Source organism: Tenrec ecaudatus, chromosome 12 (assembly GCF_050624435.1).
Source record: "Tenrec ecaudatus isolate mTenEca1 chromosome 12, mTenEca1.hap1, whole genome shotgun sequence".
Taxonomy (NCBI): Eukaryota; Metazoa; Chordata; class Mammalia; order Afrosoricida; family Tenrecidae; genus Tenrec; species Tenrec ecaudatus.
This window is the reverse complement of record NC_134541.1, coordinates 129,831,795-129,856,522: the sequence shown is the minus strand read 5'-3', so window position 1 is coordinate 129,856,522 and position 24,728 is coordinate 129,831,795. Positions and strand designations below refer to the sequence as shown.

The 24,728-nt window shown below is 50.5% G+C and overlaps 1 protein-coding gene across 1 annotated transcript; it reads right to left on the bottom strand.

Annotated features, from left to right (window-relative positions):
• Positions 1–19,749: 19,749 nt before the first annotated feature.
• On the bottom strand, positions 19,750–24,175 carry LOC142422941 (2-acylglycerol O-acyltransferase 3-like). The gene is made up of 8 exons (XM_075528148.1): positions 24,113–24,175; positions 23,481–23,604; positions 21,787–21,894; positions 21,615–21,685; positions 21,241–21,445; positions 20,718–20,892; positions 19,993–20,195; positions 19,750–19,904 (listed from the first exon to the last, which is right to left on the bottom strand). The coding sequence occupies exons 1-8, from the start codon at positions 24,173–24,175 to the stop codon at positions 19,750–19,752; spliced, it is 1,104 nt and encodes a 367-aa protein (XP_075384263.1).
• Positions 24,176–24,728: the final 553 nt, after the last annotated feature.

Genomic DNA, 24,728 nt, shown 5'->3' with positions numbered 1-24,728 from the left:
CTATCAAAAGAGATAGCCTCTTGGGTCTTAAAGGCTTGAACGTAAAGAAGCAGCCACCTAGCTCAGAAGCAACAAGTTGTGGCACTATGTGACCACATTTCTTTGGGACAGCCTCCTTGCCCGCCTCCACAGGAAAAACTGACAGGGCAGGAGCCTGAGAGGACTCTTACATGCCAGCTTCGGTGACCTGTGATCCCAGGCGGAAGATGCTCCGTGTGGATCAGGAACCAGACAATTTGGAAGTACCTGAGGGATTATTTTCCTATCAAGGTGACTGGTCAGATGGCCCAGGCACAGGCAGTGGGGAGGGGGCGCATGGCCATCTTCTGGCCCCTCCCAGAACCTTACACTTGGAGGTCCACTGAGGTGGAGCACTAACTTTTCCCCGAGTGACGTTCCCTTTGCCTCTCTCTCCCCAATCCTGCCGGAACACCCACAGCTGGTGGAAACAGCCGAGTTGCCCCTGGACCGCAATTACGTCATGGGCACCCATCCCCACGGGATCATGTGTGTCGGGTACAGCTGCAATTTCTGCACAGAGAGCAACGCCTTCTCCAAGCAGTTCCCTGGGCTCCGGCCCTTCCTTGCCACGTTGGCAGGCTTATTCCGCGTCCCCATCTACCGTGACTATCTCATGAGTTCTGGTGAGCCAGGAGGAGGAGGAGGAGGAAACAGTGCCCATGGCTAGAGCCACATCCCCACCAGCACCACTTGCCCAGGGGCTTTGAGTGAATGCTGGTGATCTGGTGCAGGAATCTGAACTAGAGGCTGACACCAAGTGGGATGAGGGTTATGGGACAAAGGAAGGAGCTCACCTTTACCGTGAAGTGGAGGTACTCAGGAGCCTCTGTGCTGGTGGTGACTGCTTCCTGCGTCCCCAGCTACCACCACCACCCCACCCTTTACAGAAATTATTTCTGTGGACCGCCAGACCCTGGGCCAAATCCTATCACAGAACCCGTGCGGCCAACTTATGGTCATTGTTGTCGTGTGTGCCCAGGAAATGCTGTACTCGGTCCCACGGCATCACTGTCTTAATCTCCTGAATCACTAAGGCTTCGTACGCCTTGAGCTGCAGCACGGGTAAGTGGTTCTGATGTCCCCCGGGGTCAGTGGAAGATGCTGGATCTTTCACCATGGTCCCACTGAAGGGCTAGACAGGCAGGGAGAGTGCCCACCTCCGTGACTGAGTGCTCACACTCAACCAAACACAGCACGGAACCTCTGCCGACCCCTCTCCATATCTGTGCATCAGAAAGAGGCAAGGTTAGAGTGCCCAAAACAGGGCTCCCAGAAATCCTGGGTTCAAATCCCTGCCACTATCTCAGATACAAGCCCATGTTTCTTCACCTGGGAAGTAGCGCACATGCCGCCTGGCAAACATGTCATTTTCTAAAGTTGAAATAAGAGAAGTACCTGTTTTCAGTGCACTGTTGAGTCTCAAGAAAGGTGAGCCCTTTCTGGGGATCTTTCTCGGTGGGAAGAGTTGGACTCCCCCTTTTGTGTGTCTTCAGGGGTCTTGGGAACCAGCAGCTGAGAGGCTGTGAGGCAGCTCAGGTGCCAGCCACCAAAGTCGTTCCTCCCTCCTCTCCCCTCAAGGGCCTCCCTGGTATCCATCTACTCTTTTGGAGAGAATGATATCTTCAATGTCAAGACTTTTCCTGCCGTCTCCTGGCAGTACCGCTGCCAGAGGACCATCCAGAAACTGGTGGGCTTTGCTCCTTGCATCTTCTTTGGCCAGAGTCTCTTCTCGGCCAAATCCTGGGGCCTCATGTCATTCCACAGGCCCATCACCATGGTGGGTGATTACTCTTCTCCTAGAGCAAGCTGCCCTCAACCTCCTGAATATCAGAGGGCTCTCTGCTCAGCAGCTGCCTCCCTTTCTCCCCAGTGGGCTGCCCCATCGACTTGCCCCAGGTCCTCCACCCAACGGTGGAAGACGTTGACCATTACCACACACTCAACTTGAAGGCCCTGGACCGGCTGTTTGAGGAGCACAAGGAGAGCTGTGGTGTCCCTGCTGATGCCCACCTCACCTTCCTCTAAACCAGGCCTCGCCCTCCCTCCTCTGCCGAGTGCATGGCCGGGAAAATGCCACCACCCCCTCCCTGACCTGTGGCTCCCCTCCACCTAATAAAAGCTGGTTCCCTCTCAGGATGCCAGTATCATGCAGTCGGGTGCTCATCTGCTCAGAACCAGCCAATTCCCTTTTGAGCATGTAGGCTCAGGCACACACCATCTTCCACTTGAATTTCTACTTTGACTTGGGCAGGAAAACCCTGAATTCTCTTCCTAGGAAGTCTCATGCTATTGTGTGGCAGTGAACAACCTTTTTCACCTCACTCTGCCCACCTCTATCCTTGCCGACCCAGTATGAGAAGAAAAATCCACCAACCATAAATAAGCATCTATCTTGATCGATAATTTGGCTGGTTAGAATATTCTTGTGTTTGTGTTGTTTTCCTTCAGTTTTTGGAATATGTTACTCCACTCTCTCTTCTTCTTCATCGTTTCTGCTGATAGGTCTGAGGATATTCTTATATGGGAGCCTTTATATGTGATGGCTTGTTTTTCCCTAGCTGCTCTCATGATTTTCTCCTTTTCCTCAAAGTTAGATAGTGTAACTAGTATGTACCTTGGTGACTTCTTCTTGGGATTGAGGCTTGCTGGTGTTCTTTCAGCCTCCTGAATGGTTGCCTGGTTTACATTCATTAAGCTGGGGAAGTTTTCCACCAAGAATTCTCTAACTAATGTTGCAGATGACTTCTTTGCTGTGTCTTCCTCCATTAAGACAATAATTCTAATGTTCCACTTCATAGCATAAGATATATTTCCTAGGTGTTCTTCAGCTTCTCTGAGGATCTTATTAGATTTTTGTTCATGTTTGTTAAAGTCTGCTTGGCTGACCTCCAAGTCACTGATGAGGTTCTCTGATTCCTCCCGTCCATTCTCAAGGTCCGTTTTTCTGCTACTGGCTTTTGCTATCTCCTCCTAAGCTCCTGTATTTCCCTTTGGTATATGGTGTTTATCTCCTCTATCATTTCATCCTTTTTCTGTATTGTTTCCCTCATATCCTGTACGACTCCAAACAGCATTCTGAAAATTTCTTTCTGTGTCAGCTCAATGTCTGCTTCTTCTATGTATGTTGTTATGATCAGGACATCTTCTGCCATTGCCGTTTGTTTCTCCTTTTTTTGCCTTGAGGTATTTGTGGCTGACGGCTGTTTCTGTTGCACTGTCTTAGAGGAGCCAGGTGCCATTTTCGAGGGATTTGAAGAGCACTGGCTCTCTCTGGCTTATTTATAGGAATGCTTCTTCGACCTGCCTGCAGCTAATTTTACAATGGGATTAACCTACCACTTTATCCTCCTGTGGGTTCCCTATCAGGGAAGTGCCCCAGAAGGCTGGTGGGTTGCCTGCTTTGGTGTTGTAGAGGTTAGGCAGAGGTTCCTGAAAAATCTTGGATTGTTGATGAGTGTTGGCCGAGCTGCTTTATTGCCCAGGTACACAGGCAGGAATTCCTGGGTGAGAAGTTAGGCAGAGTATCTCCTGAAGGGAAAGCCGGGTTTTCCTAGCCTCCGGTCAGCTACACAGAGTGTAGCTCACCTAGCTGGGTGTTGTACAGGCGTAAATTGCCTAGGGCAAAGGGGGTGCTCCGGTGGTTAGCAGGGGAGTGTGAGAGAACAGGAAAAAGATAAAGAGGAGGAAAAAATTAAAAAGCAATACGATTTAGATTATGCGGGAAGAGAGGGAAACAAAGAAACTGTGTAGTTGAGTCCCACTCCCGAACCATGGAGCTGCAAGGGTTTTGTCCCTGCCCCATGGCAGCCGGGCAACCGCAGCTGAGCCGAGAAGAAAGCAGCTGAGCAGCTCTCCCAGACAGTGGCGGGACAGGGAGCAGAGATATAAACAGAAGCACAACTGTAGCTGAACTCCCATCCCTGTAGGTGAAGCTGCAAGGGTTTTGTCCTTGCCCAAAGGCAGAAAGGGGAAAACTGTGGCTGTGATGAGATCAAGCCCTGCTACAGCTCCAAATGGTCCCTGCTCCGACAGATACAGAGGTGGGGCCAAGGTCAAGCCCCAGCAGGCTTCCACTGAGATAAGCCAGAAGACCCCAACCCCTGAAAACCCCATGGGTCTTTGCCTATTTATCTTTATGATGCTCCTCCTGCGTTCCAGCAGTGTTGAATTTCCCTCTAAGCATCTGTCCTGGCCTGGATTCTGCGGAGTACCCCTGGTATGTGTCACTCCATTGCCATCTTCCCGGAAGATTCCGCAATGTGTTTTTTGACAATGAATTTCACACCATTCCTCTTGATTGTATCACTCCCAGCAAGGTGAACCATTGGACTTTCTTATTCAAAACAACCAATACCAGTTGATTTCAGCTCACCAATGCCTAGGATATCTATCTTTATGTGTCCCATTTCATTTTTCAGGACTTCCAATGCTCCTAGAGACATACTTTATACCCCTATGAAGAAATGAATTCCTGAGATGTGGCACCACGTAGATTCACCTAAAACTTTGTGCTGAATGGATCAAGCCAGACATGGCAGGTCCAATATTGTCTGATTCGGTAGATGTGAGCTATCTAGAATACCCCCATAGTCATTGCCATCACATTGACTCATAGTAACCCTGGAGGGGAGAATAGCATTGCCCCTGTGAGTCTCCCAGATTAAATCTTTGTGGGCACTGACAGCCTCAGATTTCCTTCAAAGATACGCTCATGGGTTTGAACTTCTGGCCTTGATGTTAGCAGTCCGATGCCTAAAAAGCACATTCAAAACCGCCTACCCCCCGTCCCCTCCCCTTCACACACATACTACTTCCATCCAGTTGTTTGACTCAAATCAGCCCCCTACAGGGCTTTTGAGATGGTAAATTTTTTTTAATTTGATACTGGGAAAAATAATTTCTAAATTATCAAGAGTTCGTGGGGGAGGGGGAAATGAAGAGGCAATACCAAGGACTAAAGTACAAAGCAAATGTTTTGATAATGATAATGGCAACAAATGTACTTGACACAACAAGTGTTTGTATGGAGTGTAATGAGTTGAATGAGTCCCCAATAAAATGATTTAGAAAAGATATATATAGGTGTATATATATGCTGAAAAAAATTTTATAGTGAAAATCTCTAGAGCCAATAGCACCATCTTTCTCCCACAAAAGTAGCTGATGGATTTGATCCACTGATCTTGTGTAGGCAGCCCCACACCACCACAAGTGGGACTCAGGAACATTTATTCTTAAATAAAAATAGTTTTGTGGTGAATAGGAGATGGGTGGGAGAGAGTGGAGAATTATTGTTTAAAAGGCACAAAATATCAGCTTTGAATGATGAAAACATTCTGGAAATCAATGGTGTTAGGGACCCATTATTCTAGATAAATACAATCACTTGGATTTAGACACCCCAAAGTGGTAAACTTCATGCATATTTTGCCATAAGCACATGCAGAGACCACAGGTAAGTCTCTCTCCTTCCTTTCTTCCACATTTACAGCACATACTTGTGACGCAGGAGGACGTCCTGTGCCCAGGGCCAGCTGTGGGTCTTGTCAGTCCCAGCCTTCCTGAAGGGGGAAGATGACGTCAATTGATTAGAGAACCACAGAGAAGAGATTGGGGCCCTGGTGAGGGGGCTCTTGGCTGAGAACTGACTGGGAAGTCCTCTGGTCTGGTCCTTCTTCCAACCTTTTCCCCAGCACAGGCAATAATAGAACCCAACCAAAACCCAGTGTTTGACTGTCAAGTTCATTCTGTTTCTTCACGCCCTTGTAGGAAAGGGCAGAACCAACCCTCTGGGTTTCCAAGAGTGATGTTTTATGGGAGGAGAAAGTTCTTCATTCCCCCGGGAGTGGCTTCTGCTTTTGAATTGACCTCATTGCATAACCCACTTGGCCACCTGGGCTTTTTCTGACTCAGGGTGATCTCTCATATCTGAGTACAACTGCTCTCCAGGGCTTCTGAGATTGTTGATATTTATGGAAACAGAAAGTCTCATCTTTTCTCCTCGAAGCCATTGGTGACATTGACCTGCTGACCTTCAGGTTAGCAGTCCAACACTTAACCCATAGCAACACCAGGTTCCTTAAAATGATTCAGGGAAGCAAGAAAAGGAGACCAATGGAAACTTCCAGGGTCACACACAGATGGAGCCTCCCGCTCCTCTTCTTCTCCCTTCTTGCCATTTCTTTATGGAGAAGATCGATCTCCCCTCTCCTCTGGGTGCGGGGACCATAGGTTGACCAAAGGACTGGGATGGACCTGAGAGCCCCGCATCCTCCTGTACTGGGGAGGGAAGGAGACTGAGAAACCGTAATAATTTATCCCCCCAGAGGTTCGCAGAAGCTCTTTTTCCAGGTACTCCGGGGAGCTGAGGGGTGGTTCGGAGGCTCCAGGAGTTCACTGAGAGGCCGTTTATTGGGGGACAAGGGAACACATTCAGTAACAGGCACACAGAATACAAGAATCATGGCCAGAACCTCTCTCCAAGACAGAAGGGGCCACACCCAGGTAACCCCCTCCATCTACCCCCACCACCCCCAAGGCACAGTGGTGAGGAAAGTTTGGCAGAGTGGTTGGGTATCAGGGGTCGACAAAGGACATCATGATATAATGAGTCCCCCGAGTAGTGGGCAGGCCCTCATGGTAATGGGTGAGGCGGCCTGGGTGCAGGAACCCCCAGACTTTCTTTGCAGAAGCGACCACGCAGGGCGAGTGCAGGTAGCGGCAGCCACCTCGCTGTGAGGAGAAGAGGAAAGAGAAGGAAGGTAAGCAGGAGGGAACCAGAAAGAGGCTGGGAGGACACCAGGCACGGGACCAGGATGATAAGGGGAAGGGAGAACAGGAGACCCCAGAGAAAGGGATGGCAGCCACCCCAGGAGGGATTCAGGCATTGAGACCCATCACGTAGAAACACTGGGAGATACTGCAGCAGGCCCACAGGTGTGGAGGGCATCAGTGGGTTGACCTCATAATCCAGGTTCTTGTGGTTGAGGGTGACATGCAGGGCGAAGGTGGAGGAGTCATGGTGTGGCCGCAGGGAGGGCTGCTCCTCTGGCCGGTAGCGAACAACGAAATTCATCACTGCTCGCATCTGTGGGGACGGGAGAGAAATGCCTCATGATTGGAAGATCCTTGAACCGTGACGGAGACGCTCAGCCCCTGCACTACAGTGGTCTCATCCTGCCCCACATCTGAGCTGAGGCAGACTGAGCCCCAGGACTGCAACCTGCAGCCTCTCCTTCCTGGGGCCTGGCATGCAGATAACAACAGGTTCTCGGTAGGGACTTCCATCCCCGGGTGAGGGCTGTGGGAGGGTGGAGGGGGCAGGAAACAGCAGGGATGGCCACCCACCTTGGTGTGGTAGCCAGGGAACAGGGTCTCCATCATGGAACCCACATAAGTCCTCAGCAGCTGCAGCCACTGGTCCTTATAGTCCATCTGCTTCATGTGGATGTCCACCGTGGGCACGTTCTCATAGCCTCTGGCCAGCCTGGAGTCCTGTGGGCAGTGGGCACTGAGCCACCCCATGTCCTGTGGGCACGCCCATACTGGAGCAGTGCCAATCTTCTCCCCGCTCTTATGCCCTTCCCTTAAACCTCATGTTCAGAAACAGTCTTCTGTGGGGTCCTCCAGCATGGACGCAGGAACCACTTGTGGCTCTTCACAGCATTGGGGGTGCTGCTGCTTATGTATCTTGTCCACCCAGTGGGTGAACCCCAGAAGGCTAACAAAATTCATTGTCGAAACTCTCTGGGTTTTTTTCGATGACTAGCATCTAAGCCATACCTGGTAACTATGTCAGAGGGACGGGAGGATGGTTACAAGGACCAGACGGATAAATGGATGGGTGGGTGCATGGAGTGATGGATGAATGGGTGGATGGAAAGGCAGTAGATGGATGGGTGAGTGTAGTCCACTGGACATCCACCTATAGAAGTGTCTTGGGGAGGAGATGAGCCAGTTAGGGTTTGATGTAGCAACCATGAAACACACGACTTTCCTCTAGTTCTTAAATGCTTCCTCCGCAACACAGCACTATCACGATCCCCATTCTATCTTACAAATCTGGCTAGACTAGAGAATGTACATTGCTACAGATAGCAACTGGAAAAACAAGGAATCCAGGACAGATGACTCCTCCGCGACCGGTGATGTGAGTGGTGATGCCTGGAGGGTGGACGGAACGTGGGATAGAAAGGGGGAACTGATTACAAGGATCTACGTATAACCTCCTTGCTGGGGGATGGACAGCAGAAAAGAGAGAAGGTGGAGACGTCAGACAGAGTAATAAATGAAAAAATAATAAAATTTTATGAATTACGAAGGTTTCATGAGGCAAAGGGGAGCAGGAAGGTAGGGGGGAAATGAGGGGCTGACCCCAAAGGCTCATGTGGAAGGCAAATGTTTTGAGAATGATGATGGAAACATATGTACATATGCACTTGAAAATGAATGTATGCACGGACAGTGATAAGAATTTTACGAGCCCCCAATAAAATGATTTTTTAAATGTTGTTTAAGCCCCTAATAAAATGATTTTAAAAAATCAGGAGAGATGTGTGTCAGGGTTGCATCCTCTCACCGTACTTATTCAATCTGTATGAGGAGCAAATCATCAGAAACGCTGGATCACATGAAGAGGAAGGTGGCATCAGAATTAGAGGAAGTCTTCTGAACAACCTGCAATATGCATATGACACAACCTTGCCTGCTGACAGTGAGGACAACATGAAGCCTTTGCTGATGAGGATCAGTTACTGCAGCCTTCAGTATGAATCACAACTCCGTGTAAAGAAGACCCAAATCCTCTACACTGGACCAACAGGTCACATCATGAAAAATGGAGAAAAGTTTGACGTTGTCAAGGATTTGATCTTGCCTGGATCACAATCAATGCGCAGGGAAGTAGCCATCAAGAGATCCAAAGACGTGTTGCACTGGCTAACTCTGCTGCCCAAGAACTCTTTAGACTCTTGACAAGCAAGGATGCTACTTTGGGGACTAAGTGAGGCTAACCCAGGCCATCGTGTTTTCAAGGGCATCCGATTCAGGTGAGAGTGGGCCCCTGAATAAAGGAAATGGAAGAAGAAATGATGCATTTGCATGGTGGTGCTGGAGCAGAATATTGAACGTGCATGCACTGCTAAAATGACAAACCCATCTGTCTTCGAAGAAGTCTGGGGAAGCTTTGTCTCACAGACTTTGTACATGATCTCAGGGGAGACCAGTCCCTGGAGAAGGACATCATGCTCGGTCAAGCAGAGGGGTGGCGAAGGAGAGGAAGGCCCTTGACAGGAAGGATTGGCGCGGTGGCTGCAACACCAGGGGCTATGGTGAGGATGGCTCAGGATGGGGCCGTGTTCTGTTTGGTTGGGTTGCTATGCTTTATGCATGGGGTTGCTATGGGTCGGAAGAGACTCCTTGGCAATGAACAGTATTGGGTCGCAGTTCTAATTCACCTAAACATGAAGATGCTCGTTCACAGGACCTGCCACACGAGCTTACCTTAACTTACGTCTCACAGCAGACACGTGTGAGGTTATGGTTGAGTTGTACATGTTGATTTATGCATTTCTCTGGGTTCCATGCACAGTGAAGTAATGTCCAAGAATAACATGTCACTAGAATTCCTATCAAGAGAGAAACAATAGAATTGTTTTTGTTGTTGTTGGGTTGGAAGCAGCCAAAGCTGGTAAAATACCAAGTGTTCCAAAGTCCAAAAAGTGGAGAAAGAGATTGATTAGTACAGGAAGACTAGGGATTACACATGAGCCAGGAGGACTGGGGATTACACCTGAGTTACATATGAGTCACAGGTAAACTTTGCATGTGAGTTCATCTCATTTCCATCACAGACTTTCCACACTGATGAAGTTTGTACACATATACCATTCGTAAGGGGACATTCTCCTAATTTCCTTTGGGAACATCTTTATCCTTTATTTATCCATAAGCTCTAACTTGGTCATGCATCGGGTGTGAGCCTTCCTTCTGAGCAGGAAGTCCTGTTAGCATAACCTTAAATTAGAATGATTCAGCCCCAAGGGCGGTGCACTATTCTCACAGTCACAGAAGAAGAGTAGAGGACAATTGAAGGAAGTTTGCCCTCTGACCTCTCTCAGCGGCTTCGCTCTGCCAGGCCTTTCATTTCACTGCTCTTGCAGAATAAAATGAAATCAACTGTAAACTCGGTAGTCACAGGTTACAGAAGGGGAAATGGAAGTTCAGAAATGAGGAGTGAGAGGACATGGGGTAGCTTCAAGACTTCCAGGTCTGGTCACATGCCCAGCCTCTGAGAGGAATCTTGCCTTGACAGGATGACCAGCTGGAAGAGTTCTAGTCCTGTGAACAGGGACACACTCAGAAACCCACAGGAGGCAGTTCTCCCCTGTCCTGTATCGTCACCATGAGTGGCCATCTACTCGAGGGCAGTGACTTTGGTTTGGGTTTGGACGTGCCTTGGGCAAGGATGAAGGAAGTTAGGGACCTGGTTAAACGAAGCAAATCCACGACATCAGGCTTTCATTCAGGCTTGATCTCATTCATGTTTGATCCTCAAACTCAGCTTTTGTGCCACGCCTCCTATGAAATATGCACCCCTTTCACAGCCATGACGCCAAGTCCCATTCTAATAAGTCCCTTTTGGCTCACAGGGCAAGGTAGACTGTCCATCTCTATAAGAGGAAGAAGTCCCCTCCTTCTCCCTTGGGGTGGCTGGTGGCTTTGAGCTGCTGTCCTTGTGTTTGCAGGCCAAGGCACAAAAACTGTGTCCTAGCTGTCCTAATTCTGCTCCCAAGACATGGTCACTGTCGTAGCACCAAGACATCCGTGCAGCATCTTTCTAGGTGATGAGGCAGCAGGTGCAGGTTGGAACTGGGTGGACAGGTTCTACGCTCTGAGTTTTGACCTAGGGTTCATTAGGCTTCATCTTGCTGCTTTCTGTCAGGGCTTCCAGCGTTGATCAAGGTCTGAGGCCTGACCTATCCCAGCCAAGCTCAAACTAACAAAGAAGCTGATTGTTCAATTTCCTTCCAAGTGACTGGAATTCTTGTGATAGAAGCCGCCAGCAATGGCTCATTGATGTTCACTTCATCCTTGTGTTCCCCCTAAGAAGACCTCTCACCTGGGACCTCAGTCCTGATGGCTGAACTCCTCGGACTGGGCCTTGTGGTGTTGGTTCTATGGGTCTAAGGACTGTGAACTAGTGGGAGATTGTCTGTCATACCCCTGCATCCTGGACTCTCCACCTTCCTTCATGTGAAGCCTTATCCCCTTTGAACAACTCCTGCCCAAGATGGGTGCTGGATTAGTGAGCACCAGGGAAGGAGGAGTCATGTGTTGGGCTGCTAACCGCAAGATCACCAGTTCAAACCACACTCTGCTCTGTGGGAGAAAGATGAGGATTTTTACTCCATTAAGAGTGACCGTTTAGGAAATCCATGCCCTCCTAGAGGGGTCACATAGATTGGGGACCCTAAGTTTGGAGAAAATCAAGTCCCAGTGTGAAATGTGTTCCAGTGACCTTTGCCCTCAACTAGACTAGGGAAGAGAGGGTGCTTGGGAAGGTTCAGGAAGCAACAGGTTTACTCAATCATGGCCGGCTTCCTGGAGAGAGTGGCACTCTCAGAAGGCTGACTGGAGAGGGTGGAGTCAGTGGGCAGGACAGGGGCGCCTACTTGTGATCTGTCACAGCCACATGGAAGGTGTCAATCTCTTGGATGACAAAGGGATGCATTGTTCTTATTCAAGGGACATCAATGTCACTCCCTTCTGCCCTTGGAGAGTCCTTTCCCAGTAGGACAAGAACACCCTCAAAGAAATTTCAAGTGTCTCCCAGAGACAGAAGGCTGACCTTGACCTGCCTGCCCCTTTTAGGTTTCTGCTGTGGGCTGTCCATCCATTCCAGTGTTTCCATAGGAGGCCAGTGCCCCCTCTCCTTTCTTACTCTTTCTGCTCAAACCAGATCTAGCCTCTTATCAGATAGACTTGCCACAAGGCCTCAAAGGTACAGGGAGCATTGTAACATAGGTCTGCTTCCACCAACTCAATTTTTTCCCTGCCAGACTCTGCTGAATTCTCAATATCCCTCTCCAGCTTCAGGCCCAATCCCACTGCCACCCCCCAGTATGACACACTGATTTTAGGGTTCAAAAGTGGTTGGATGAGAAAGGTAGTGCTCCACCCTCGTTTCTACCCGCAGCCCGCCCTCAAAGGGCCAATTCATCACCTCCCTTTCCTCTGGCGAGATGCAACCCCCATGCACAAAGGATCAGCAGACAGACTGAAGGCTCAGAGGAAGGAAGTTCCAGCAGTCTCTGTTCCCTCCACTGCCACACACTTGGTGCCTCCAGTCCTCACCTGAAGCATCTCTCTCTGCTCCCACAGAACAAAGGAGAAAACCCCAAGAAAAACCTGGGTGATGCTCATATTCAGGTAAAGCCTGAGCCCCAAAATGTCATAACTACCCTGTGTGTCTCTGTCAGCATAGTATATGGTATCTTCTAATCTCACAAGGGAGAAGTAACATCAAATTCATCAGTCCAAGGCTGATATTCATAAGGTGGAAATCAGACCAGATGTGCCTCCACCCTCTAATCTTTTCAACAATTCTGAAACCAAATGGTCCCACAGCACAGGTTGCTTCTCTGCTGGGTTTGACAGTTCTTTGCAATGAAGGCACAGAACTCAAGGACAATAATCACGACTAAGGAGTTTATTATGGAAGTAAAAGTTTACAAATCAGAATTAGGAAATACTCAGGATACGGTTTTCAGAATAACCTCTTCTGAGCCAGGCCCTAAATCAAACTTCTCCTTGGCCTTCTGCCTATTAGCTGTTGGCTCCTTATGTCTCTTGGGACAGCCTTACCTCTGCCCTGCTTCAGTAAGTGTTACAAAGCTCTTAAGCAATGCTGACAAGTGCCTGGAGTCACCGCACAGACTGCAGGTAAACCTCAGTCGGAAGGCCCTCGTTCTCTAAGCCCATGGGTAGACTAGCCTAGTTCTGTCACATGGCCAGAGACATCTCACTCTGTAAGCAAGCCTCCTAACCAAAGGGACTCCATGTTCTTGCTTTGTGAGCTGAGAAGTGCAGCACACACTCCTGCTAGTCTCTCGGTTCTCCTGCTTCTGCTGCTGCTTCTTGACAACCATTTCTCACTCTCTCCAGTGTTGTACCTCTCAGTCTCTGGGTCTAGGAGGAAGCAAGCGCAGGAACACCAATTCCAAAGAACTACTTCTCATTTCTATGATCTTGGTGCCAGTACTAAGGTGTCTCCTTTCTGCTACCCCAAAATGGCTCATTTTTAAATACAGCAGGATGGCAAAACTGACCTGTCTTCTTGTTAGGGTTCCAATGATTTTACTGGCAAGGTCCACCTCCACAAGTGTGCCATGAACCTTATGTACATTCTTTTTTTTCTTTTTTTACATTTTATTAGGGACTCATACAACTCTTATCACAATCCATACATATACATACATCAATTTTATAAAGCACATCCATACATTCCCTGCCCCAATCATTCTCAAGGCATTTGCTCTCCACTTAAGCCCCTTGCATCAGGTCCTTTTTTTTCCCCCTCCCTTCCCTTTCCCCCCTCCCTCATGTGCCCTTGGTAATTTATACATCGTTATTTTGTCATATCTTGCCCTATCCGGAGTCTCCCTTCCCCCCTTCTCTGCTGTCCCTCTCCCAGGGAAGAGGTCACATGTGGATCCTTGTAATCAGTTCCCCCTTTCCAACCCACTCACCCTCCACTCTCCCAGCATCGTCCCTCACACCCTTGGTCCTGAAGGTATCATCCACCCTGGATTCCCTGTACCTCCAGCCCTCATATGTACCAGTGTACAGCCTCTGCCCTATCCAGCCCTGCAAGGTAGAATTTGGATCATGGTAGTTGGGGGGAGGAAGCATCCAGGATCTGGGGGAAAGCTGTGTTCATCATCGGTACTACCTCGCACCCTAATTAACCCATCTCCTCTCCTAAACCCCTCTATGAGGGGATCTCCATTGGCCGACACTTGGGCCTTGGGTCTCCACTCTGCACTTCCCCCTTCATTTAATATGGTATATATATACATATATACATATACATATATACATATAAACACATATACACATACATACACACACTTATATCTTTTTTTTTTTTGCATGATGCCTTATACCCGGTACCTTGGCACCTCGTGATCGCACTGGCCGGTGTGCTTCTTCCATGTGGACTTTGTTGCTTCTGAGCTAGATGGCCGCTTGTTTATCTTCAAGCCTTTAAGACCCCAGTCACTATCTCTTTTGATAGCCGGGCACCATCAGCTTTCTTCACCACATTTACTTGTTCACCCACTTTGGCTCCAGCCGTTGTGTCGGGAGGGTGAGCATCATAGAGTTCCAATTTAATAAAAGAAGGTATTCATGCATTGAGGGAGTGTTTGAGTAGAGGCCCAAGGTCCTTCCACCACCTTAATACTTGACCTATAAATATAGACACATAGATCTATTTCCCCATCCTCCTATATATATTTGCATGTACATGTCTTTGTCTAGACCTCCATGAATGCCCTTTGACTCCTAGCTCTTTCCTCCATCTCCCTTGACTTTCCTCCTGCCCTACTACCATGCTTCGTCGCCACCTGGGCTAGAGTATACCTCTTCTCTAAGCAACTTACCCTTGATCATTTCCCACCAGGCCTGCCCCACCCCTTCTCTACCATTTGGGGTCCCATGTTTTTCCCTTGTTCCTGGGTTTGTTAACACCACTTCCTTACCCTCCCTACTCCCCCACCCCAAGTCCCCCCGGAACTGTCGGTCCCGTTGTTTTTTCTCCAGATAGTACATCCAGCCTGTCCTATTCAGACAGACCTGTGGAGACACTAACATGCACGAAAACAAGACAGAGGAAAACAAAGCAACCGTATGCAACTGGACAACAAAACAACAAAAACAAACCACTGACAAAGAACAGAACAAAACAGTTCACAAGAGAAAAGCTTGTAGTTAGTTCAGGGATCGTTTGCTGGCCCTTAGGAGCGTTTTCCAGTCCAGTCTGTTGGGGCACCACGCCCTGGCCCCAAAGTCCACTTTCAGCATTCCCTGGGGACCTTGCCACTCCATTCCCTTGCTGTTCCGCTGCACTCCCCCAGTGATTTGCCTCGGTGTGGTGGGATCAGGTCAGGTGCAATTCCCACACTGTGTCTCCGGTGCAGTCCCCTGTATCGCCCTTAGTCACTGATTGGCATCATTTCTCATAGTGGGGCCAGCCATGTTGTTCTCTCTGTGGACTGGCTGCTCTACTCAGGAACATCATCATCACGGCCTGGTGGGCCAGGCTGTGCTCCACTCTCTCCTCCTGCCCCTTCATCTTCTCCCGTGTGCTCTGATCAGATATGTTCATCTCCCGGAGATGGCTTATGTACATTCTTAGCAAACTATTCAGTCCCTTGGGTAGGCCACAAGCACCTCATCTGTACGGTCCCACCCACTCATTGGGCAGAAGTTGCAAAGCTCATAGGCAGAGGCGTCATACGCAATACTTCACTGTCTTCAGTACTTTCCCAAGGGGTCAAACCAGACCACACACAGACATCTTCAAAGCAATGCGGAGTCTCTCAGCACAATTCACAATAGAGTTTGGAAATGAAGGAGAGGGACTGCTTTTCTTTTCTCTTTTCTCCTACTTCTCCTTCTTCTTCCTCTTCACACTTTGAAAGTGCTATGAGCCAACCCCCAAAGGGCAAGGGTCACTTGGGTTCATTCACAAAGGCTTCAATACCAAGAGCCTGTTAGAGAATGTATGCATACTCCACTGAGAAATTCGAAGGTGAGAGTGTGGCTGGCTGGGTGCTTTGAGGCCGGACAGAATGGAGAACCGTGGCTACCCAGGAAATGCAGGCCAAGGCTGCCTGGCCATGGAGCTGGGAGTCCCACAGAGAAAGCCTGGGGGGAGCTGGGACAGAAGCCAGAGAAAGAGGTTAAGGAAGCAGCAGCCCAGGAGTTGCTCCTAAAAACCTTCCAGGAAAAGGTCTGAAGACTTCAGGAATGGGCCCTCAGGGAAAGGAATCCACTGTAACCAGGATGTGTTGTGACAGGCCAGACCAGGTGAGAACTTCATGGCTTTCCCCACGCCCTATACTCCAGTCCCAGGGAGCTGTGTATCAGCAGGGACAGGAGAGGCCAGAGAAGCCGTCAACACCTCATTCCTCTACTCCTCCCTCCCCCAAACTCCATGCCTGGGCCTAAAGGCACCTGTTGGCAGCCATACATTGTCCTTACTGTGTCTCTGAGTTGATTCCATTCCTCAGCCACCTTGTGTGACAGAGTGGAGCTGCCCCCTTGGGTGTCCATAGGCTGCACTCTTTACAGAAGTAGCTTACCAAACCTATCTGCCTCAGATATGCTGGGTAAATTGAACCCCAGAAGTTTCCTTAGCAACTAAGCGCTTAACCACGGCACCACCAGGGCCCTTTAGCCTTTTCTAGGTCAGAGGGGAAAATGGCGCCATTGGATGAAGAGGGAGTGCTGACTAATACAAGGAGTAAGCACTTCTCTGTATCAACTGTAAGTGAACACAGAACTTCTCACTGAGAATGACCCAGGTAAGCCATGGGAATGCCTGGATTTTCATGGAGGAACAAGGGGAAATTCTTCCAAGGGATATATTTTATACACTTGTAGTTGCACTCATTGCATTTTGATGAATGGTTCTTATTTAAGTCTGGGATACAGACACAAAACCTGCAGTAAACATGACTGCGGAGCAATGCGTTGTTTAATGTGGCTCATCTAGACAGTATTTGAACACCCAACAAATGACTTTTGCTAATGAATCGGTTCTCCACCTGTGAGTCAAACAACCCTTTCCCAGGGGTCGTCTGATTCATCACAGTAGCAAAATGACTGTTATGAAGTACCAACGAAAATGATTTTTTGATTGGTAGTTAAGGGGGGTCACCACCACATGAGGAGTGGCAAGAAAAGATCCCAGCATGAGGAAGCTGGAGAACCACTGTATAATGAGTCTGTCATCTGAGGAGTTGGGGGGGGGGGTGATACTGATAGGATTGGGTCTAGAGCGCTGGTTAACAGGATGCGTTGTGATTGCCAGGCTGCGGGGTATAAACTAAGCAAGCTCAATACCAGGAGCAAGGGCATCTCATTCCAATCAAGTAAGAAGATCCGGCTGGAGGACTGGAGGGAGCACCCGACCGGATGGTGAGTGCACAACTCATCTTAAATGCGTAGTAACCGTAGGGGATGGGGTGCTCTAAAATGGATGTGGTAGTGGTTGTACAATTTTCCTTGACTGTTATGAACGATTGAACAGTTGAATTATACGACATGTAAACTACGTGCCAACAAAACTGGTGGAGGAAAACAAAGAAAAGAAGAAGCTCCCCATGTCTTGAACCTTCATCCAGGAGATATCAGTGACAGAGGGCAAAGCAGCAGCCTTTACAGCAGAACCAGGATCCAGAGCACACAACAGAGACTTGGACTTCCCAGATCGCAGAGCAAGTAAAACTGAATCATTCGGGGCCTGGGGTTGGTTTGTGGAGGGTGGGGGAGGGACTCTGGGCACTGAATTGGGAGAGCTGTGCGTCCTTCCCTACAGACCTGAAGCCGAGCCTTCAGTTGGATGCTTGTGGTGGAGTGTCATGCCCTTTGAGCATTCATTGGCTGCCCCCGAAGACCTTTGTCACATTGCTGGAGCAGGGCAGAGGCTGAGCCAAGAGGGTGAAGGCCAGAGAGAGGCCTGCCTAAGGGTGTGTGGCGAAGAAGAAGTGAGTCCTGACTGAAAAATCGTATCCTGAGCACATTTCATCTGAATTGTAACCTGGTGACTTCTCTAATAAACCTGAATCTCGGGAGCATTATCTGTGAATCTAGGTGGCCCTTGTCAGGAATTAAGGAACACAGCAGAAAGGTTGAGTTTGGGCAAGGAGAGTGCCATGGGAGACAGAACACTGACTTTACAAGGTCCAAGTTACTTCAGGGAAATCAGAGACAGGCTTCCAAATGGGCGCGAAAGCACCAAGTCTATAAATGGGTGGACTCACTGTAGCAGCCAACCTTTTGAGACAAAAAAAGTTAATGTTTGCTGAGATTTGAAGCTCAGAAGACAAGAAAGACAGGAGCAGGGAAACAGTAAACCAGGGCGGAAGTGGAAAGAGTGCTGCTGCCTTGTGGGTTTACAATCAATGTCACAAAGCAAAAGGCACGTGAATTGTTGAATGGAAAACCAATGGACTCTGTTCGTTCACCCAAAGCATGCGCACATGCTTCCCCCCACATCCACCTCTCTCTCTTACACACACACACACACACACACACACACACACACACAGTATCAGGTATTTTGTAAGGCGTTCTGGGTTTCTGCAGAGGATGAGAAAAAATGGAGCAGGATAACGGTGAGAGTAACTGAGGTCACTGGATGATACACATAACAAATGGCTGAAATGACACACGTTGTACTGTGCAAAGTACAGTCAGGGGTGGTGGTGGTGGGACAACCACGTAAGGATCTGTAAACCACAGGCTGGGTAGACTTGTGTCCCTCTAAACACATGTGGACACATTTGTCCAAACCTCCCCAACTTAATAATCATTCTGTTTCTGCAACCAAAGCCCAATGCAAGCCCACTGCCCTCACGTGCCCTCCCACTCACGGGGAGCCTGCAGGACAGAGTAGAGCTGCTGCACAGCGTTATGGAGACAGTCAGTCTTTCCGGGAGTAGACAGGCTCCTGTGTTTCCTGCTGGGTGGTGGGTGGTTTCAAACTGCTGACCCTGTGGTTAGCAGCCCCACACATGACCATTACACCACCAAGGCTCTTTCTGCGTGGCTGTTGGTGCACCATTCCCACCAGGGCTCCTCTGCTTGAGCTCATGGTTGCAGCCACTGTGTCCATGCACCTCCTTGAAGGCCTTCCTCTTTGTCACTGCTGCTCCACTTGACCGAATGGGAGTCCTTCTTCAGGGACTGGTCTTTCCTGACAACGTTTCCAAAGGATGGAAGCCACTAGGCTCCCCCACAGTGAGCAGGTTTCAGCGGAGCTTCCAGACTAAGGACAGACAGTGAAGAAGGAATTGGCTCCGAACTTTAGAGGAAAAAGCTGCTGAAAACCTTGTGCATATAGGGCTCCTTCTAGTCCCCAGGATGGGGAATGGGTGCAAAGGCCAGCTATATAGCACACCTGTCTTTTCTACCAGTGGGATTGATGCCTCTCTTCCATCTCACGGGGTACCTCTGACTAAGTTGACCTGTTGCTCAAGGTAAGTCCCTTAGCCAGCCAGTCTTCCACACCTACCTACGCCCTGTTCACCCTCAAATTCTGCCCCTCCACCTAGCCCCTCTCCTCAACATTGTATCAGTGTCCTTTTGTGCTCAGCAAGCAGGTGACCTCATTGACAGTTGGGGGAGGGGGTTAGGCAGAGTCAGGGGAGAAGGGCTTGTTCATAGTCACACCTTTGCTTTGAGCCTCCCTAGGAGGAGAATTCAGGATTTTGCTGCCCAAGTCAAAGCAGAAGCTCAGGTGAAAGATGGGGTGTGCCTGAGCCTACTTGCTCGAATGGGAATGGGCTGGCTCTGAGCAGACGGTCACCTGACTGCATGACACTTGCATATTGAGAGTGAATCAGCTTTTATTAGGTTGAGGGGAGCCACAGGTCGGGGAGGGGGGGGTGGCATTTTCCCGGCCGTGCACTCGGCAGAGGAGGGAGGGTGAGGCCTGGGTTAGAGGAAGGTGAGGTGAGCATCAGCAGGGACACCACAGCTCTCCTTGTGCTCCTCAAACAGCCGGTCCAGGGCCTTCAAGTAGAGTGTGTGGTAGTGGTCGACGTCTTCCTCTGTGGGGTGGAGGACCTGGGGGACGTCGATTGGGCGGCCCACTGGGGGGACAGGGAGGCAGCTGCTAAGCTGAGAGTCCTGTGATGCCCAGGAGGCTGAGGGCGCTTTCCCTAGGAGATGAGTACTCACCCACCGTGGTGATGGGCCTGTGGAAGGGCATGAGGCCCCAGGAGGTGGCCGAGAAGAGACTCTGGCCAAAGAAGATGCAAGGAGCATAGCCCACCACTTTCTTCAAGGTCATCTGGCAGCGGTACTGCCAGGAGTCGGCAGGAAAAGCCTTGACGTTGAAGATATCATTCTCTCCAAAAGAGTAGATGGGTACCAGGGAGGCCCTTGGGAGGAGAGGAGGGAGGTATGAAGCTGGTGGCTGGCGCCTGAGCTGCCTCATAGGCTCTCAGTTGCTGCTTCCCAAGACCACTGAAGCCACACCAAAGAGGGCGTCCACCTCTGGCCACCATTCCAGATCCTGCAGAATGGGTTCACCTTTCTTGAGACTCAATGATGCACTGAAAATGGTACTTTTCTCATTTCGCCTTGACAACATGACATGCTTGCCAGGCAGCATGTGTGCAACTTCCCCTGTGAGGAAACATGGCCAAAGGCTTGCCTCTGAGATCGTGCCACGGACTTGAACTCTGGACTTCCTGGGTCCCTGTTTTGGGCACTCTAACCTTGCCTCTTTCTGATGCACAGATATAGGGTGGGGTGGGCAGAGGTTGCGCACCGTGTTTGGCTCAGTGTGAGCCCTCAGTCACTGAGGTGGACATTCTCCCTTCCTGTATGGCCCTTCAGGGGGACTCTGGTGAAAGCTCCAGCATCTTCCACTGACCCCGGGGGACATCAGAGCCACTCACCCGTGCCGCAGCGCAAGACGCACGAAGCCTTTGCGATTCAGGAGCCTAAGACAGTGCTGGCCTGGGCCCGAGTACAGCATCTCCTGGGCACCCCCGATGACAATGACCACGAGCTGGCCGCAGGGGTTTTGGGACAGGATATAGTCCAGGTTCTGGCGGTCCACAGAACAGAATCCTGTAGCAGTGGTGGTAGTGGTGAGGGGTGGTCGTTGATGGAGTTGGATGCAGAAAGCAGTCCCCACCAGCACAGAGTCCCCTGAGTCCCTTCACTGTATGGGAAGGGTGAGCTCCCACTTTTGTCCCATACCCCCTCATGCCACTAGGTGTCAGCCTCTAGTCCACGTGCCCACACCAGATCACCAGCATCCACTCAAAGCCCCTGAATGGAGTGGTGCTGGTGGAGGGGTGACTCAATCCTGGGCACTGACTTCTCTTCCCCCACTTCCACCTCCTGTTCTCCCTCCTCTTCTTTATCCTCCTCCTCCTCCCTCTCCTCCTCATCTTCCACGTCCTCCTTGCTCACCAGAAAACATGAGAAAGTCACGGTAGATGGGGAGGTGGAATAAGCCTGCCAACGTGGCAAGGAAGGGCCGGAGCCCAGGGAATTTCTGGGAGAAGGCGTTGCTCTCTGTGCAGAAATTGCAGCTGTACCCGATGCACATGATCCCGTGGGGGTGGGCGCCCATCACATAATTGCGGTCCGGGGGCAACTCGGCTGTTTTCACCAGCTGTGGGTGTTCCGGCAGGATTGGGGAGAGAGAGGCAAAGGGAACGTCACCCTGGGAAAAGTTAGGCCTCCACCTCAGTGGACCTCCAAGTGTAAGGTCCTGGGAGGGGCCAGAAGATGGCCGTGTGCCCCCTCCCCAGTGCCTCTGCCTGGGCCATCTGACCAGTCACCTTGATAGGAAAATAATCCCTCATGTACTTCCAAATTGTCCGGTTCCTCATCCACGTGGAGTATCTTCCACCTGGGATCACAGGTCACAGAAGTTGGCATGTCAGAGTCCTCTAAGGCTCCTGCCCTGCCAGTTTTTGCTGGGATGGGAAGTGGGGACTGTCTGAAACTCACCTTGGTTAGGCGTGTCCCAGTCCAGGTAGAGCCAGGCAAAGTAGAGAAGGGAGATGGGCCAGAGCGAGGTGAAGAGGAGGAGGAAGAGCAGGAGGGTGCAGAAGGTGCCTGGGTGAGAGGTGAGAGGGAATGAGGAATGAGCTCCCTAAGAGCTCCGGGCTCCCTTGGCCTATAGGGTGAGGACAACTGGTGGCCTTCCTCCAGTCCCAGGCCACCATGCCTCTCCCGTTCTGCTCACCCATGAAAAATATTGTGATCACATAGTAGCAGACCAACACTGATCCAAGCCACCGCCTTCCTTGGGTTTTCCTAGAAGGGGAGGGCGGGGGAGCCGAGGAAACCTCCATCCCAGGGCCTCCTGTCTGCCGTGGGGTTCAGAGTGCCAGAAGGCCCACAAGCGAGATCCTGGAAACCTGCCCTCGGTAAGGTTTTCTTGGCCTGGAAGCCAGGCTTTCCCTTTGTGTGAGAGTTGGAGAGTGGCCGTGGCCCTGAGATCCGTGGACCAGAGGCCAGAAGGCTCCAGACTCCTCCCTGAAACTGATATTTGAACTTCTTCCTATTAGTTGTCTAGGTTGGCCGCTGGGCGGGGCCTGGAGGCGCGTTCTACTAAGGGGCAGATCCTGGGTGCTGGAGAGATTGGTGTAGGAGGGGGCAGTGCAGCTTACCCATTGGGTCCCAGCAGCTTACCCATTGGGTCCCAGCAGTGTGTGTCGGGGGGAGGGGCATACAAATCCCCAGGAGATGATTCCTCCGGACGCTGCCTGAACCTTGGCCTGTTTGCAAGTCACAGCGATGGTCAAGGTCATGAGGGCAGACACACACACACACACACACACACACACACACTCAGAGACCTGTATGGGCTTTCCCTTGTTTATTTCACTCCCTGGATACCCAGGGTTGAGGGTGGGGGCAGCAGGTCAGTTCAGGAGTGGTTGCAGTGGCAGCACGCAGGGCCACCTTACAGCTCTTGCAAGAGGTGCATGAGCTGCTGCTTGTGGGGCGTGAGGCACCCACTTCCGGCAGGCAACAATCCACGGGCAATGGTCGCTCGTTGCCCGCTTTGTGTGGTCCTGGCCAGTGGGCTCCCTGGCAGTAAGGGGGGCTGCAGCGCGCAGCAGCAGGTCCTGGTGACCTTGGAAGAGGCAGGCGCCAAGGGCAGTAGCGCCCACAGCCAGGACCCCTGCCTGTTGGCGGCCTCCAGGGAGAGCTCTTTCTCTCAGAGCCAGAACCCCTCACCAGCAGGCCTTGAGAAGAGAAGAGCCGCAGGGGACTCAGGTTTACCGCCCCTGCCCATCCACCTCTCCCTGGGGCAACCTGGGCACCTGGCCCGTGCCATGTTCTGGTGCCATCTGGATCTGAACACTCAGTGCTCAGGGTTTTGCCTGCAGTGCCTCTCAGGACACTCCCAGGGCCAGGAAAGGCCACCTGGCTGCCTCCAGGCCTAGAGGGCAAGTAGGAGGTTCTGGCCAGGTCAGAGGAGGCTAAACGTTTTGGGAGTGGGGGCGCGGGGCCGGGAAACTGTACTCCTGGATCTAGGAGAGGGCGAGCATGCATCATTGACAATTGAAGGGACCAGGATACTTTCCCTACATCCATCTCCATTGGAGGAGGGCAAGAGGTCTGACACCCAGATCCCCCCAATCCACCCCCACTTCACCAGTAGTCCGAGAAGATGGGAAGGTGGGACCAACAGGACAGCATGAGCATGGCCTCCATGCAGAAGTTATGGAAGGGCCTGACCACCAGGATGCCTGGAGGGTGGAACCCGAAAAACAGGTATTCTTGAGAAGGAGCCAGCTCTATGGTCTTGAGCAGCTGGGGGGACCTGAGGCAGGGTCAGCAGAAGGTCGGTGAGGAATCTGACTGCTCTAAAGCTTCTCTGCCCACTCTTTCCCACAGGCCACGTGATTTAGAGTGTCTAGCAGTATACAGGGAGTCTTGGTGGCGCAGTGGGTTATGCTGGGGCCTACTAACCACAAAGTCAGCACAATGAAGCCATCACTTGCTCTTTGGGAGAATGTCCTGGCTTTCTTCTCCAGTAGAGATATATCCTTTCTGAACCCCACGGGGGTAGTTCTACCCTGTCCTATCAGGTCGCTATAAGTCGGGATCGACTTGATGTCAGTGAGTTTGGGGTTTTCCAACGGGTCATGTGAATTATAGATGAGTGTCTAGTATGTAATATCTTTTTCAATAAGACTCTTAGCCTCCTGCAATCTGAAAGATCAGCATTTGCAAACACAAGCCGTTCCAAGGAAGAAAGTTGGAGCTTTCTATGCTCGAACAGAGTTACAGTATAGGAAATCCACAGGGGCAGTGCTACCCAGTCCCAGAGGGGCAGGGTCAACGAGATGGCAATGGTGATCCGTTGGGCTGCGATCCTCATGGTCTGCAGTTTGAAACCACCAGCAGCTGTGCCGGAGAAAGACTCGACTCCCATAAAGAGTTGGCATCAGCTCGATAGCAGTGAGACTGGTTTCAGTTCAAGATGCTTTCTCTGAAGGTTCACAGCCTGAACAATTCCAGCTTTCTCACCCATCAGATCTCCACCATGGTCTGAGTGGTCAAAAGTAAAATGGAAACTGACTTACAGTCATTGTGACACACAAGCTAGTTTCCAAAAGAAGAAAAGAGAATGTTTTCACTCTTTATATTAAAAATGGTAAACAAGCAAGTAGCTAATAAAATCCACTTTATTTGACCATGACCATGACATTAAGAATCAAATCTATGAGGGAAAGCCCCGGTCAGCAGCCTGAGAGCCCTGGTCGTGCAGTGGTGACGTGTTGTGTTGGGTTATGATCTGCTGCATGGTTGGCAGTTTGAAACCACCAGCGGCTCTGCGGGAGAAAGACTGGGTTCTCTACTCTCATCAACACTCACAGTCTCAGAAACTCACAGGAGGTTGCTGTGAGTTCCCTTCACTGCATGGCAGTGAG